This window comes from Rutilus rutilus (genome assembly GCF_951802725.1).
Source record: "Rutilus rutilus genome assembly, chromosome: 19".
Lineage (NCBI taxonomy): Eukaryota > Metazoa > Chordata > Actinopteri > Cypriniformes > Leuciscidae > Rutilus > Rutilus rutilus.
Genome location: NC_140232.1, coordinates 4730127 through 4748561, shown reverse-complemented (window position 1 = coordinate 4748561; position 18435 = coordinate 4730127). Strand labels below are relative to the sequence as shown.

At 38.3% G+C, this 18435-nt stretch overlaps 1 protein-coding gene across 1 annotated transcript; it reads right to left on the bottom strand.

Moving 5' to 3' along the window:
• Window positions 1-1129: 1129 nt before the first annotated feature.
• On the bottom strand, window positions 1130-17997 carry cep78 (centrosomal protein 78). Its single transcript, XM_084388872.1, has 16 exons — window positions 17866-17997; window positions 16278-16538; window positions 15342-15511; window positions 13855-13927; window positions 12821-12924; window positions 12575-12749; window positions 10983-11096; window positions 9718-9782; window positions 9485-9578; window positions 9302-9401; window positions 7828-7870; window positions 7551-7688; window positions 4588-4665; window positions 4351-4505; window positions 3305-3443; window positions 1130-1783 (listed from the first exon to the last, which is right to left on the bottom strand). The coding sequence occupies exons 2-16, from the start codon at window positions 16528-16530 to the stop codon at window positions 1457-1459; spliced, it is 2028 nt and encodes a 675-aa protein (XP_084244998.1). The 5' UTR covers window positions 16531-16538; window positions 17866-17997; the 3' UTR covers window positions 1130-1456.
• Window positions 17998-18435: the final 438 nt, after the last annotated feature.

Below are 18435 nucleotides of genomic sequence, written 5' to 3'. Positions count from 1 at the left end.
AAGTATGAAAAAGTTATGTAAGTTTAAATTTACATTAAATCAAATATAATTTATTTAATATTTTTCTTTTATATAAAATATATATTCGACAAAATATGTTTTACAAAAAAAATTACTATAAAATCAAAGCCATATATCTAACCAAGTTGTGTTCCAAATTTGAAGTTGATATCACAAAAATTGAAGTTCCCATGAGATTTTGTTTAGGCGTATTACCAAAAATAGCCACCGGGTGTCATTGAATTCCATTGAATTTAACTGTATGCATTCTACCATAACAAATTAATAAATTTCTGTCCAAATATCACTTCTGTCACAAAATATGGAACCTTGAGACTCAGACCTTTCTGACAATATGTGTTTTGTCAAGATTAGAAAATATTTTGATAATAAATTATGAAACATGATGACGCCCAAAAGGGGAGGAGCCTGATAAAATAATTTAGAGTACCGTTTCTATGGTAACACAATGTCCAATTTCAAAACAGTTTTCACAGGATGAATTCTGAGATCGTAAGCTTTCAAATGATACCTAATTTATGATAACTACTAAAATATGTGATGTAATAAAAAAGGCAATAAAAAAGATAATATTATATTTTAGAGGATAATATGTATATTATACTTTTTAGAGGATAACATTATTTTATATATATATTTTTTTTTGACAAATACTAGATTAAATGTTTTATTATGAACTTTTAGCATGAAAACCCAAGTTTCAATTATTAAAAGTGTGTGCGTCGACTTTTTGTGACAAATGCCAGAAACGCCTGTTATGATGTAGATTTTTTGAGGTGCGCTCTTGTCATAAATTCATCTATTACTGTTCCAGCAAAAAAACAGTGCTGAAATATCTATTAAGGAGCCTTAGACCTTTCCAACGATATATAGTTTGTCATGACTAGATTAGGATTTATTGTATTATAGTGACGTAAACTTAGGCGTCCCGTATACGGGACGGTGACAGTTAAATATATATATATATATATATATATATATATATATATGATAAAGTGTGAATAGTATTTCAGAATCAGAAATCACCCTGGCAAAGCAGCAACACCATTAAAGACTAATGAAAATGTCATACTGCAAACAGCAGTGTATTGCACTACGCCGGTTAAATGGTATGTGCAAAAATGGGTTTATTTTCAAATGAACAATTATTCATAGAAAAAAACATGACAACAATTAGCAGATGCAAAAATTTTATTTCACTGTTTTCATCAATGAATTTAGCAAAAAGTCTAATATAATAAGCTTAGTGTCATTGAAAGGTAAATATACTATAAATAATAATACAACTTTTTTGAGTCTATAAAACTAAACAACATTGATATCACTGAATAAACCACATCCTGAACCTAGAATGTCATGAAGCACAGCAACTTTCCAAACAAACATAATAGGATTATAACAGGTCATTCACATTTAAACAACAGTGAACCGAGCTCTAGAACCCAACCAGTCCAGCAGAACCCGACGCAGAGCGATCCGAGCACACGGACCCGTTCGCCCGAGAGGACCGTGAGCCTTTGGACTGAGGACTGACGCTGCTGACTGAGCTTGCTGAGCGAGAGCCTCCGCTGGCCCTCTGACGGCTCGAGGGGTCCGAGGACATCCGGCTCTGCTCCGGGGCCTCCTGTGACGTTTGGGAGGAACGACACAAGCCGACTGGAGTTAGAGGCTCTTCCGGTTGGGAATGAGGCTGGGGAATGTCTTCAGCGTTAGCAGGAGGTTCTGAATGAGTCTTTGATTCGGGTCGAGGGACGTCTGCCATCTGTGTGGAGATTAGAGAAATAATAATAATCATATACATAAAACAACAAATACACTATCATTCAAAAGTTTGGGGTTGGTAAGATTACTCTCCTTATTTGTTAGGACTTCCCAATCGGAATAAAAATGTTTCTGTTTTTGAAAGAAGTCTCTTCTGCTCACCAATGCTGCATTTATTTGATCAAAAATACAGTAAAAACTGTGAAATATTATTAAAATATAAAGTAACTGTTTTCTATGTGAATATATAGTAAACTGTACTTTATTCCTGTGATCAAAGCTGAATTTTCAGCATCATTACTCCAGTCTTCAGTGTCACATGATCCTTCAGAAATCATTCTAATATGATGATTTGATGCTCAAGAAACATTTCTGATTATTATCAATGTTGAAAACAATAGTGTAGCTTAATATTTTTGTGGAAACCGTAATTCATGCCTGAAATGTTTCCATATTTGGTTGGAAACACTTTTTCATGATCCTTTAATGAATAGAAAGTTCAAAAGAACAGCATTTATTTGAAATAGAAAACTTCTATAACATTTGTAATGTTTTTACTGTCACTTATCAAATTAATGCACCCTTGCTGAATTAAAAATATATTAATTTCTTTAAAGTGGACCTATTATGCCCCTTTAAGCTGTTTTTGTGCATGTATCTTTAAATGTAAATGAGCTGCTTGATCCCCGCCCACTTTCCAGAAGAGGGCGGAGCCTGTACAGCTCTGCCTCAGATACTCTCTGTTTGGTTTTGATAATCATCTCTATTGTGTTCACGCTCACGTCACATTACAGTTCTTCATCATCATGAAAGTTTATTATCTGCATGCGTTTTAAAGCCTTATCAGTCTAAACTTCTGATATATGGTTTTCTGAGCACACACACCCCAAGCTCGCGCACAGAAAGCTGGATGTCAGACGGAGCGTCCCGTGAGTGTTAAACTAAGTTCTCTTTCATGTCTTATTGCGCTTAAACTGTCAAATACACACAAAGTTCACATAAACACAGTTGGTTATGTCTGTGAATGTAAACAGCAGGGAAAGAAATCGCATGTGTAAATTAGATCTGTGTATTAAAGTGAAAACAGCGTAATATACAGAACCTTCTGCTGTTTATGCTGTTAATATGAATCAAACAACAAAAGAAAAACATAATCACTCGCTGCTCTCAGAATAACTTCAGTAGCTTTAATAAGAACACATTTCTTACTGTTAAATGCTGAGATAAACATGGCCGACTGTGTACAGCTCACTCAGGGGAGGAGCTATGCTAATAGGGTGGATTTCGTGGGCGGGGCCTGTGCATTTGTGATGTCACATTGGATCACATTCTTGATTGGCTCATTTTGAGACACCGTTTCAGATTTATGGGGAAAATAACAAATGGAGTGGAGGGATTTTTACTACAACAGGTTGGTTGTGTACACACACTGCGGACACAAGATAAAAAAGTACTGACCCCAAACTTTTGAATGGTAGTAAATAATTTTTGAACGTGTCTTGTTTGTCTTATGTCTGCTCACGGCTGAAGTCTCCCTCCTCTCCTCGTCTCTCTGGTTCTCTCGGCTGATGTGTGTCCGCTCTGTTGAGGAGAGCTGAGGATGCCCAAGAAGCCCGAAGTCTGATTGGTCAATTCCAGCCATAGACGCAAACCGGCCCAGCCTAACAGGAAGAAACTCTCAATTAATCTGGATAGCACACTATCATTTCAATCACACATCAATAACATCACCCGGTCAGCCTACTTCCATTTACGTAACATTAATCGTCTTCGCCCCTCCCTTACCCCCCACTCTGCTGCCATTCTTGTCCACAGCCTTGTCACCTCACGTCTAGACTATTGTAATTCACTTCTCTTGGGCCTCCCTCACAAATCCCTCCGTAAACTTCAATTAGTCCAGAATTCAGCTGCCCGAATCATTACCCGAACCCCCTCCATCCATCACATCACTCCTGTCCTCCAGCAGCTCCACTGGCTCCCTATCCAGTCCCGTATCCAGTTCAAAGTTCTCTTGCTGACATTCAAAGCCATCCATAACCTCTCACCCCCTTATCTATCTGACCTCCTCCATGTTCCCACTCCATCTCGCTCTCTCAGATCCTCTTCCTCACTATACCTGTCCGTCCCACCTGCCCGTCTCACCACAATGGGGAGCAGAGCATTCAGCCGCTCTGCTCCCCGCCTTTGGAACTCCCTTCCACCTCAACTCAGAAATATGGACTCATTCCCTCATTTCAAATCTGGACTCAAAACCTATCTGTTTAAACAAGCCTATTCATTGTAACATCCATTCATCTGTAATTCTAATTGATTTTAACTGGTTTTTAATTTATTTCTTGTATTATTTTATCATTTGTTTTATGTATTAACTTTTATGTATGCCTGTACGGTGACCTTGAGTGTCAGAAAGGCGCCTTTCAAATAAAATGTATTATTATTATTATTATTATTAATCCCCAAAATAATAATAACCTGGAGTCAAGACTATTGAAGAAAAAAGGCATAAAATTCATAGAGTAGATGTAAAATATGAGATCTATGAGATATCTGGTCACAGATCAGACAGACCCAGCATCCTTCAGCAGGTCCAGGAAGGCGTGGAATTTGTGGAAGGAGGATTCGATGCTTTCCAGCACATGTTCATCATCTAGAACAGAGGCGTTGAGATGGGCTTCAGACAGGGATTGATTCAGACTGCGCAAACGCTCATTCTCCAGTTCCAGCTACAGGAAGAGACATGATTCTCATTACTTTCTGAAATGCTACTATTCGTTTTGCCAACAGAATAACTGGGAATGCTTGTACCTCCACCAGACGAGAGTTGGTCTTCAGTCTGGTGTTCCTCTCCTCTGCCAGCCTCAGCCGACACTCTTCTAGCTCCACCTGTGGGTGAGCAGAGGAAGTGCACCGCATTATACTTTATGTGTACAGTGCCACCAAAATATGTATCTGTATATTTAAGCCACGCTTAAAAATGGAAGAATGACTTTACATTAGATAAAATATTTAAACCAAGTGCCACTGTACATATAGTACACTTTTGAGGCATTTTGTTTTTTCTTTTTGTTATATTAAGACCACAATAAAACTGTTTGGAAAACTTTATCATCACTATCATTGCTACTTCTTATTTTACCTGTGTCCCAGACTTTGTCTTCAAACTATGAGTTAATCATAAAAATAAGAACTATTACATGATTATTACATATTTATGACTAAATCTAAACAGAAGGACATGATCATAAGCCATTACCCACCACACCGAACAATATAGCTTTGTTTTTATTTATTTTTCTTAAATTAGTGTATTTGTTTACCAACAGTGTGAGCGAATAGCTTGAGATGAAATATGAGGTACGACTTAAAAAATTGAGGGAAAAGCATACACTGTTGGAAAATGTGACTGGACAAATGAAATAAACAGTCTGAAAAGAGTTTATTTCCTAAAGGGGCATTAGTGGCTCATACTGTACACTACCGGTCACATTTTGGGGAATAATTACGATTTTTTTATGTTTTGAAAGAAGTATCTTCTGCTCACCAGGGCTGAATTTGTTTGATCAAAAATACTGTGAAACAGTAATATTGTGAAATATTATTAAAAGTTAAAATAACTGTTTTCTATGTGAATATATTTTAAAACATAATTTATTCCTGTGATCAAAGCTGAATTTTCAGCATCATTACTCCAGTCTTCAGTGTCACATGATCCTTCAGAAATCATTCTGATATTATGATTCGATGATCAAGAAACATTATTATTATCAATGTTGAAAACAGTTGTGCTGCTTCATATTTTTATGGAAACCGTGATACACTACCATTCAAAAGTTTGGGGTCAGTAAGATACATTTTTTTCAAGAAATTATTACTTTTCAGCAAAGACATTAAATTGTTTAAAAGTGACAGTAAAGACATTTATAGTGCGACTATTTCAAAAAGATTTCTATTTCAAATAAACACTGTTCTTTTTTAACTTTATATTCATCAAAGAATGTGTCCCTCTTTCCAACATTTCATGTTTTCCATATTGATAAGCATTATTAATATATTAGCACCATTAATAATTGATAACAAATGAGCACGAAATCAGCATATTAGAATAATTTCAAAAGGATCATGAGACTGGAGTAATGATGCTGAAAATTCAGCTTTGATCACAGGAATAAATTTCTTACAAATATATTCAGAATAGAAAACAGTTCTTTTAAATTGCAATAATGTATATATATACAGACCCTTTCCAAAAAATAAGAATATCATGGAAAAGTTTATTTATTTCCATAATTCCATTCAAAACGTTAAACTTCCATAGATTATAGATTCAGGGCCCACAACTTAAACGATTTCAAGTATTTAGTTGTTTATTTGTACATAATTTGGGCTTCCAGCTCATAAAACCCACGAAAACAGGATTTTAAAAAATTAGAATATTACATGAAATCACACAGTGATACCATGGTCATTGAACCAGGTTTGGGTTATTTTGGCAGTGTGGGCCGGTGCAAATCCTGCTGGAAAATGAAGGAAGCATGAAGTGCTCTGAAAATGTCCTGGTAGACGGCTGCGTTGAGTGGACAGCACAGTGGACCAACACCAGCCGATGACCAACACAGACTGTGGAAACTTCACACTGGACTTCAAGCATCTTGGATTGTGTGCCTCTCCATTCTTCCTCCAGACTCTGGGACCTTGGTTTCCAAATGAGATGCAAAATTTGCTCTCATCAGAAAAGAGGACTTTGGTCCACTGTGCTTTATTAAATCCAGAGTCAACGCAGCCGTCTACCAGGACATTTTCAGAGCACTTCATGCTTCCTTCATTTTCCAGCAGGATTTGCACCTGCCCACACTGCCAAAAGAACCAAACCCTGGTTCAATGACCATGGCATCACTGTGTAATTACTGTGCGATTTCATGTAATATTCTAATTTTTTGAAATCCTGTTTTCGTGGGTTTTATGAGCTGGAAGACCAAATTATGTACAAATAAACAACTAAATACTTGAAATCGTTTAAGTTGTGGGCCCTGAATCTATAATCTATGGAAGTTTAACGTTTTGAATGGAATTATGGAAATAAACTTTTCCATGATATTCTAATTTTTTGGAAAGGGTCTGTATATATATATTTAAATACTGTTTTACTGTGTTTCTCTTCATACAAATGCAGCCTTAGTGAGCAGGCGAGACTTTCAAAGCTTTAACTTTCAAAAACTCATAATTATTTCAAACTTTTGACAGGTAGTGTATCTCCATGTCAGCTCTAAATAGTCTCTCCTAACTAAAGTGACATTTTGTTTTCCTCGCTGTCTTCCCAAGCCGCCTCCTGCAATACACTCATGACACACATCAATCGGACAGACTGTTCCTGTCACATCTGTCAGCTGCAGGTGCCGTTTCCATAGACTGTTATTCCCGGACTTCATTTCCCAGAACCCCCTGCTCATTATCAGTTTCAGCTGATCATCACACGGTCTATTTAAATGCCTTTTGCCTTCATTCAGTATGAAGTCGTGTTTGTTTGATTGTTTGTTCTGGTTCACACTCTCTGTATTTTCAGCAGTTCCTGGTTTCTTTATATTTTCCTGAGCTTTGGATTTCTTGTTCCCGTCTGCCACAGTGGATTGTATTTGTGTTTGGACTGATTACATGTGCTTGACCCTCTGCCTGGTATGGACTATGACCTTGGATTATTTGTTTGGATTCTCACTCTCTCTGCTGAATGCTGTCTTACCACCACAACCAAATCATTACAGATCCTGTGTTACCTGTAATCGGCTGTTCTCTGTCTGTAGTCTTCTGAACTGGAAGCTTGTGATTTTCTCCTGAGGACTCGGCACATATGCATCATCCACCTCCTCAGACTCGGACTCGGTCTCCACTGTTACCCTCACAGAGGTGGCGTTCTGATGAACAAAACCAAAACACATTAACAATCACAGAAACTACAGAGCACCAAATCAGCAATTAGTAAGTCCCTTTGGATAAAAGTGTCAATGCAAAAACATAATTTACATAAACATAAAGCAATAAAACAGCCCTTACTTGAAAACTCTGGTCTGGCATCCCATCAGCCTGTGACGCACCTCTTTATAGATCGACGAAGAGAGACACGTTCATGTATCTTATTGACTTGAATGGAAAAGCAGATCTGAATTCTGTGAGGCAACTCTTCAGGGGTCTCATTTATAAAACTGTGCGTAGGATCCTTACTAAAAGTGTACGTCCGCCTGAAAGCCAAAAATTGCATACGCCAAAAAATATTCAGACTTATAAAACCGTGCGTACGCCAGAACCTGCGCAACATTCCATTTATAAATCCCAGTCCGCGGAAGATCGTGCGCACATGAGTCTCCACCCCGAACGATTTTCCAACAGTATTTTTAATTGCTTTATATTTTTAATGGAATCAGATAGGCCTAATTGTGCATTACACTGTTTGGGCAGGAATATTTTCTCAGACCATGATTTCTGCTATCATCATGTGCTAAGCAATCCTCGCTGTAGGTAAAACATTAAAACACAGAAAAAGTGTTCAAAAGCGTCGCATCCAGTACAAATATTTCTATCTATTAGAATATAAACTTTTTTGTAACTTCTAGGTAATGATTTCATTTCATTTAAGTGCTTAATGAGAATGGCATATTTAATCTAAATGTGTATATCAGATGTAAAACATAGTTTAAATCATTCTTTTATTTATTTAAACTGTAATTGTGTTATTGTCAGTCCCTCAGCTCATCATCGGTGTCGCCAAACTGCTCCGTCTCCAAAATGTTCGTACGCATGGGTTTGCGTGCAGGTGCGCAAATTTTCCTGTCATGTTTGTTTTTATAAATCACAACTTATGCGTGAGAAGTGCCGTACCCTAGCCTGACGTCGTCATACTCAGATTCTAGTCAGAATGTGAGTCTGATACTGTGATTATAGGCTGTGATTAAGGGGCGTGTTTCAACCGAACCAGGAAAGAAAATGCCTCTGCACTCAATTGGATAGACCTACAACCAATCAGAGCAACGTGTGTGCAAGTGACGTATGTTCTTCATTTATCTTTCCGATCGACAAATGCCTTGATCACGGTTCTCTGTTCCTATTTTAAAATGAATGCGCTGTCGATTTCTTCTATAACAAACACGATGGCGGAATCTACACATCTCAATTCTCCAGCGGCAGCCATCTTTGTTGTAAACGAATTCAACCTAAATGCTCTTTGGTGATGTGGATGATTACGTTACTGTTGATCATCTGTCCATCATCGTATGAAGCCCGCCCTGACAATTTGATTGGTCCGAACAGCTTTGGTTCGAGCATAGTTGCTCCACAACGGATCAAGTCCAGACCGAACTTCCTGACCTCAAATGTTGTGGGCGGGGCTAAGTTCGGCTGGCATCCAGGCTAGGCATACGCCTCTTTCAGGGCCTGTTTTGTGCAACGCAACGGTTATAAATGAGGCCCCAGTTCCTGTCCAGCCTGTCTGAAACCTATCCTGAGACTGATATCACTAACATCATGTGCTTACCTCTGTAAGCCCGCCCGTGCAGCAGTGCGCCATGGGACGTACCCCACTGAGCCAGGCCGAGGAGGCCTCCACACAGAGTTTACTGAGGACCGGCGAGATCCTGCGGAGAATGATGGTGAACAGTCCAGTCAAACAGACTAAACATGTCACTGCTAGAAAAAACTAGCCAAATAACTCAAATACCGATTCGATATGTAGCTTTCCCAGCGTTCCTCCTCCTCAACTGCCGTGACTGATCGAGAGTGTCTTTAGGAGAAGAAGGTTTAAGCCAAAGATACTGGAACACACAACACACTGACAATGAGAACAGCACATGTGATCAACTGACTGTTTAAGATATTCATTATATTTTAATCAAGAAACAACCGATTCATGTCATATCTAATAATCTAAAACATTTGCAAAAGTTTTCAGACCTGTGAATCATGGCTTTTGGCGTTCATGAGAACTTTTTTGAGCACAGCTTTCACCACATTATTATCTAAAAGAAAAGGAAAGAGTTGACAAAGTAATGTGAACATGACATGGAGTTTTAACATGTTGTCTCAGAGTGCAAGTGCTGGCCAAACATCATCTTGAGGAGCATTTTATAAATTAGAATATTAAAGTCAACATTAAATCCATGGGATTTTTAATGACCAGTCAGGAACTCATTCAAATTCAGCACAGAATTCTCTGTTATAAACCATATCAGATCAAATAGAGTGGAAACCAGAATAAATATTGTGCCATGAACGAGCAAGTTATATAAGGCTTTTCAATCCACAAATCACCAACATTCATCATGGATTTAATGTAGTAACGCTAACTGTAACTATGGTATTGTGTTTTTACCATTGTGTTTATACGGTATGGTATAGTTTTTACATGATTCATTTCTGGATTCGTACAACCTTTTGAAAGTGAAACTCAAGCACTTTTCAAGAGCTTTCAAGTGCTTTTCCATAAAGCCCTGCACAGGCCTCAAATCTAGACCCTAGCCAATCGACAGATTATCCGAATTCTCGGCCCGAGTCGGACTGGAGCCAGTGTTTTGTTTTTACATCCTCCCCATTACACAGCCTATACAACTGTTACAGCCATTAAAATGGTTCAGTATTGTTTTTAATGGCAAAGTATTCATATGTCTTTAATGTTCAGAGCATTTTTTGTTTATTAAATTGAAGTGTTTTCAGGTGACGACCAAGAGGCCAGCGACAGACAGTGAGTTGACCACATGTTTGATTAATTCAGCCTCTTTAGCCACAGGTATTATTATATTTTGTCTGAATATGTTTGTTTATTCACCAAGGATCGGTTTCAGCAAAAATCCTCTTTACTGTTCTACTGAAGAAAAAAAAGACACCATCTTGGATGGCCTAAGGGTGAGTAAATTAACATTTTTGAGTGAACTATCCCTTTAAGCAGTGCGACTGTTTTCAACATTGATGATAATCTAAAGGATCATGTGACACCGAAGATTGGAGAAATGATGCTGAAAATTCAGCTTTGCCATCATAGGAAAAAATTACATTAATAAATATATTCAAATAGAAAGCAGTTATTTCAAATTGTAATAATATTTCACAATATTACTGTATTTTTAATTAAAATAAATGCAGCCTGGGTGAGCAGAAGAGACTTCTTTCAAAAACATTAAAAAACCTTCCTGACCCCAATCCCAAAGTTTTGGAAGAGTTACCGATCAGCGGGTTTCTCCTGATGTCAAGCACACACAGAGTGGAATTGGACTGAAGCATCTTCTCTAGATCTTGCGCTCCTTCGTTCGAGATCCCACAGCGCTGCAGGTCCACCGCTAGAGGAACAGAAGGTGGAAATGTGGGTCTATATGTGCTAGTAAAATATACCGTATATGCCTGTGTTAGAGTTGTCAAAAAGTACCGACTCCGGTACCAGGTCGGTACTGAAATTTTAAAAAGTGACGATACCAGCATTTCCCTCTAGCATTTTGAGCACTGTTGAACGGATTCTTAAACACCTCTGATTGGCCACTGTGTTCACATGCTCAACATATATGTATACAGTATGTGATTGGCTGCAATGATCAACAATGACATCTTCGACGCTCTTCACCGAACACTTACACAGATACACACGGGAGCGTTTAAAAGCAGGCATCTATCTAATATACAGATTATACAGATCCCTAATATATCGCTGCTTTCAAACGGTCCCGTCTGTATCTGTGTAAGCGCTCGATGAAGAGCGTCAAAGACAACATGTTTTTTAAGCGTTTTTGAGCCAATCAGAGACATATGTTGAGCGCGGGAACCCAATGGCCAATCACAGACATGTATGTTGAGCACGTGAAACCAATTTCCAATCAGAGACATATGTTGAGCGCGTGAACCCAATAGCCAATCATAGAAATATATGTTGAGCGTGTGAATGCAATGGCCAATCAGAGAAATATTTGTTGAGCGCGTGAACGCAATGGCCAATCACAGACATATATGTTGAGCACGTGAACGCAATGGCCAATCACAGACATATATGTTGAGTGCGTGAACCCAATGGCCAATCACAGACATATATGTTCAGCACGTGAACCCAATGGCCAATCAGAGACATATATGTTGAGCACGTGAACGCAATGGCCAATCACAGACATATATGTTGAACACGTGAAAGCAATGGCCAATCACAGACATATATGTTGAGCACGTGAATGCAATGGCCAATCAGAGACATATACTGTATGTTGAGTGCGTGAACCCAATGACCAATCACAGACATATATGTTGAGCGCGTGAACGCAATGGCCAATCACAGACATATATGTTGAGAGCGTGAACGCAATGGCCAATCACAGACATATATGTTGAGCGCATGAACGCAATGGCCAATCACAGACATATATGTTGAGCGCGTGAACCCAATGGCCAATCACAGACATATATGTTGAGAGCGTGAACGCAATGGCCAATCACAGACATATATGTTGAGCGCATGAACGCAATGGCCAATCACAGACATATATTTTGAGTGCGTGAACGTAATGGCCAATCAGAGACATAAGTTGAGCGCGTGAACGCAATGGCCAATCAGAGACATAAGTTGAGCGCGTGAATGTAATGGCCAATCTGAGACATATATGTTGAGCGCGTGAACGCAATGGCCAATCAGAGGTGTTTGAGAATCGGTTCAACAGCACTCAAAATCCTAGAGGGAAATGCTGGTATCATCATATTTTTAAAGTTTCAGTACGACTTGGTACCGAAGTTGGTACTTCTGACAACTCTAGCCTGTGTGTTGAAGAGTGACCTCTCGAACCTTTGACCCACAAGTCCTCTGTAAGCTCACGGGCGAGTGCCATTACTCCTCTGTCTCCGATCAGAATGTTGTCGTTGAGAGTAACTCTGCGCAGTCCTTTCATGGCTTCAAACTCAGCCCTCCTGTAGCGCAGTGTCTCCACCCACACCGTGCTGTGCCGCCTCACTGCCAGGTGCTAAACGACAGGTGAAACTCACCAATCTGCCTCCAGAGAAATGAATGATACTAATAAATGTGGACTTGTACCTTTATGATGTTCGCCATATGCTCCGCTCCCTGCCAGGTTACATTACAGGAAGTGAAATCCACCGTCTTAATCGATGATGAATATTTCACACTCTGACAAATGACTGATCAAAGGACAATATAACAACAAAAATATGTTCTGCATTAATAACAGTTCAATACATATAAACACAATGTTTGCATGTGTACAAAAACTTCTCGTATATGAGTGACCAGTGCTGAGTAATCACCGAATTGATTATGTAATCAGATTACACAAATTAAGCACTTGCAATTAGATTCTAGTTCATTTTAAAATACTTGTAATCAGACTATAGTTGCTTTTTTATTGATTGCCTGATTACGTATTATTCACACAATGGCACAATCACACAATTCATAATTTATTGATTCTCCCTAATTCTTCTTTTTCATGTTTAAAAAAAAAAAAAAAACCATGTTGCTTATGTACATTCAGAAAGTCTTCTAGTTTTGTGAAATGCACACACAGACCAGCCACTAGTCAGGGGCCTATAATTACAATCAAGAGGCCACAAACCGCTGGGTTTACAGAAATCATTTCACTTTTAATATTTGATTATCTCAACACTGCATATCAAATCATCTCCTGATTAATTATTATTTGAATTATCACTCAGTAAGTCATTTAACCCTGTATTTCTGTCTTTGGAAGGTTTTTGTCTTTCAAACACATTTTTATTATAATTTTTATTATTTTAAATTTATTATTTTGATTTTAAATGTGTATGATTTAATTATTAGCTTTTCATTAAACTCACAGTCTGGGAAACCCTGATGTAATGTAAGATTTAATGCTCTTTGTATTTTTATATCAGTATGGTACAGTGCTATACTATTCAATGTAATGTGATAAAATAAATCATGTTACCAACTACAATTTTTATCATGTAATATGTAATCAGTAACGGACCACATTTTTTGAAGTAAGCATACCCAGCACTGTGAGAGACATAAATCCTTATTTCCACAAAACAGTGAAATGTCTGATGGGCAGAATCAAAACTTCAACTCACCTTCCAAACCTCGATCTGCGATCGGACAGTGTGCTAAAGAGAGATGCTCCAATGATGCACTCTTCGCTAAACCCTTAGCAGAAATTAAAACGTTACTTGAACATGCTTTCAAACAACATTAAATTAAAACTGCAGTCCGTAACTTTTTTTGTGTTCAAAATGTATAAAAATGACATAATGAGCGAGTACACCAAGAATCCATTTTCCAACCCGTGTTTTTGTCTTATCCTGAATCACTACGGTACACCTATAATAAGTGTTTATATTGGGACTATTTTACACCTGTCAGATCGTACTGCTGCGGAGTTGAGTGTGTGTGTATGTGTGTGTGTGTGTGTGTGTGTGTGTGTGTGTGTGTGTGTGTGTGTGTGTGTGTGTGTGTGTGTGTGTGTGTGTGTGTGAACAGAGGAGAGTCTGCTGGAGAAAAGAGAACGAGACAGAGCTCGTAATAAAACAAGAATCAACATCAGCTTGGCTTTTCAGAGATGGAGAACTGAGGGGTTTGAAATGTTGTAAAAGCGACACAGATATAATGGTGTTTTTATAACTCAACAGGAGAGTAAGGTCTTTTATTGAACAGATGAAGTGTAATCTGTCTCTCTCTGTAAAGCATTGTCTATTGTGAAGATCATCTCATTATGGTTGTACTGGACTTTATTTTAAAGGAAGTACCGCGTCTATTAATGGGTAAAGCTACAGTACCGTCTTCAGCTGGTCAGTTTGAGGTTCTTTCCATCTAACCTTATTATATCTCTGAAGAATATTAGTGAATGTTTTATGAGCAGTAGGAGAATCATATTCATCCGCAAAATATTCTTCGGCAAAAATGCATGTTTTTGTTTTTTAACCACTAGAGGGCCAAAAGTTGCATAAGCCCCTTTCACACAGAGATTCCATAAAACACACGGATAATGTGTCCCGGGATCGTTTGATTTTGGTTCATTCACACTGGCAGTGATGTTCCAGAATCTGTGAGTGCATTCACACACATCCCGTAAAGACACGTGACGTCAGGATGTGACGTGTAACGTACGCGTCAAAAACACGTACACTAACGCATCGCGTACCGTTCCACAAAGCTGGCGAACGATCTCAGCATCAGCGCGGATAGTAAGGAGCTCCTGGTCTCTGCTTCATTCCAGTTTGCAGACATTTTTTCGTTCTTTCTTGATGACGAACACAAACTTTCTTCTAAGAGCAAGAGTTGCTACGACACACCCCCCCATCATCACTACGACACACCCCTTATGGCATTGGTCCTGGCTTTTGTTCACACAGGGCACGTTCCCGGACTGATCCCGGCAATGTTACTAGGTCCCCATCCTGGCATCAATCCCGGGACGTGTTTGCGTTCACACAGAAGGCACTCTAGCAATTTTACGGCAATTTCCCGGGATCAACGCGCTGTGTGAAAGGGGCTATAGTGTATCTTTAAGTAATAATAAAATAAAACAAAAATAAAGCAAACATATGAACAATAGCTGCACCTTTGTGAGAGCTGTGAGGTCCCTCTCTCTCAGTGGCAAGCCGTGCAGATGAAGCGTCTTCAGGCTGCTCGACTCACACAGGCACTTTTGCACAGCTTTACACAACTGAAGCGTCATCGTCTTGGAATGAATCACAGGAGTCTTCTTCTTATTATGGGCCTTGTAAGGACCTGAGAAGAAAAGACACTCAATCGTGACAAGAGTTTTGAGGATCCAGGGCAGCTTCCTCGAGGAAAACATTTCTATTTAAAGGGAAACATTAAGCTTTGCATCAGTAGAACCCCGGTAGTATTTTCGAATGACCGTGCTTCCCTCCCTCATGTCCCCCTGAGACGAGAGATTTCTGTATTGTGTGTCTGGAAAAAAAACTCAGATGATGCAAAAATGGTCATTTAGCTCATCAGAGGCTCTTTTGTCCAGAGGCGAGAGACTCCAGCCAGTAGGAGGAGCTCGTCCTGCATGTCTTCAACCCGCCCATAGGGGGATCTCACCATAAAACACCGTCTTTTCAGTTTCGAGTCGACTAGTAGCCTAGCTGTATCATTTCTTCTGATACTGCCCTCTGTAACCGGTAGGCGTGGCTTGGGTGTGTCCTCGTAGGGCAGCGAAGCAAGTGCATTCTGGGAGTTGTTGTCTTTCATCCACATGAGCCAAAAATATATTTTCTGGCTTTTCTCAGTCTAGAAGGCACGACTTCTAAAATAATGTTACATCTCTACTACATAAATGACCCAATTTAAATACACATTCATCTTTCCAGCGGTGAAATATCCCTTTAACAAGTTATGTTGCAATTTAATTTAATAATAACTAGTGCAGGCCTGTACATAATATGTGCAGTACAGTTTAATATATTTACAAGATGTTTTTTGTAAACACTATGAAAGACACTCATTGTGCGTTCAGTGTATATTGTGTGGTTGTGTGTTCACTAACTTTGGGCTCCAGTGCTGGTGAGGTAACAGCTCTTGATGGACACGTGCTGGAGGTGTTTGTTGATGGCCAGGGCTGACAGCACAGGTTTCCAGTCCGCTAGACTGATGTGATCCGGGTTGAAATCTAACATCCCTCGACTCAGGCCGGCCTTCACCGCACGGACAGGAGCTGATCCTTGAGCCGAACACACATGATCGTAGAAACCTTCAAAGTCCTGAGCGCCTCTCCGCCGGATCTGAGCTGGTTCCAGCATCACGCAACCTGAATCAAGACAAACCATGGAAAAATCCAAAATCAAAGCTGTAGAAATGATTTATGAACTATGACAACTGTGTGCAAGAGAAAAAGACATAAACAGGAAAAAAAGAGGATTTTAGGAACTTCACATTTTAAAAAGTATATGGAGATTAATGTAAATAAAACTTATAAAAGAGTTCACTTTCATGATTGTCTATTAACACACTTAAGCACACTTTTTCAAAATAATAAACATACAAATATATTTAATTTGTAAATACTTTGTTGACATTTAAACATATATTTTTCATTATATTATTAAAGTACACTTATTTTTTTTATTGATTTGAATATACATGTATTATGAATAATGGTTCAAATGTTTTAAAAGTAGTACGGAAAAAAGATCGATCACACTTTGTATTAGCTGTCTTTAACTACTGTGTACTTTAAATAATGTACCTATTGTGTTCCTATTGTACTGCAAAACACTTGCTGCTATTTACTTAGTAATGTAATGTAATTGCACCCAACACTGATTAACATACACAAGTCTTAAAGGTACAGTAGCAAAAAAGTGAGTGTGAAAAATTATCATTTAGGACTCAAATATATTATATAATTAGTGTGCAGAACAAAGTAGACCAAAGATTTTAAGGGAATTACATGTTCAATTCTGGTTTATTTTCACTATTGTTTTATATAGAATTATTTACTAAACAGTTTTTAAGTCATTACAACTGTAACTGTAGCTAATTTACAGAAAAAAAAATAGTATTGCCATATTTTTCAAGTGAAAAGTTACAATAAATTACAGTAATTACTTAGTTCTGTAATCATTACACCCAACACTGATTAACATACACGTCTTAAAGGTACAGTAACAAAAAAAAGTGGGTGTGAAAAATTATAATGTAGGACTCAAATATATTGTTTTATTAAATGAACGTGTGCAGAATGTGTCCAGTGTAACTTTAAGATACACTTTCATTGCAATAAATTCAGTGTAATCCACTTGAAGAATGAATATCATCAGCTAAATAAAGCATCAGTAAATCCACCTGATAATATACAGAAGACCAGAAGAAAATCAATTCTCCTTTACTCTTCAGATCCTGATAGCTGAAGCAAACATCGATATTAAATATAACGTTACGTCAAAATAGCGTGTATCGAGCCACGTAATTTGGCCAGGTTATTCATCAAATCTCTATGATAGATGTAACAGTTATGTATTATGTTATGTGTAACGCTACCTTTAATAACGAACATGAGTTTTGTTACTGCAAGCGGGTTAAAGCTGATTTGCTGTTTTTATTTATCTGTTAAAAGAAGTTAAAGGGGGATTTACCTGTTTGTTAGTTCTGTTGTCGTGGTTTCCACTCTAGAGACTGATGATAACTAACCCTGCGTGTCAAAACAAACCGCGGTGGTTTGAAACAAGGGGAACCGCTCATTCTGAGTGTGAACTCCATCTGCGCATGTGCGACCAGCGCCTCCTGCTGGCCGGAGGTACAACAGCGTCACTTAAAGGGGCCACGTCAGGAAAAACAGGAATGTCCTTGCTTTACTGTTGTTGACGATTCAATAATTAGTTATTCAAAAATCATCATGGTTTTGACATAAGATTAAGAACAATAAGTGATACCAGTTCTGATGTAAAAAAGCGAATTGAAATGGCAATGTAGAAATACATTTTAAATGTTGTTTGGGGTGCAAGAAAAAGCTTGATAATAGGAAAGTTTCCATGAAAGTTTTTTGGCTTTTACTATGAGTATGTTAGCCTTACTGTTATCTATAAGCTAGTGTGCTCCAAAACAATGCCAAAAAAAGAAGATATAAGCATTGAAAAATACAGTCTCTCACTTCCGCCAATATGGATCAATGATTTTGATGACATCACTCTTGCACTTCAGCTTCT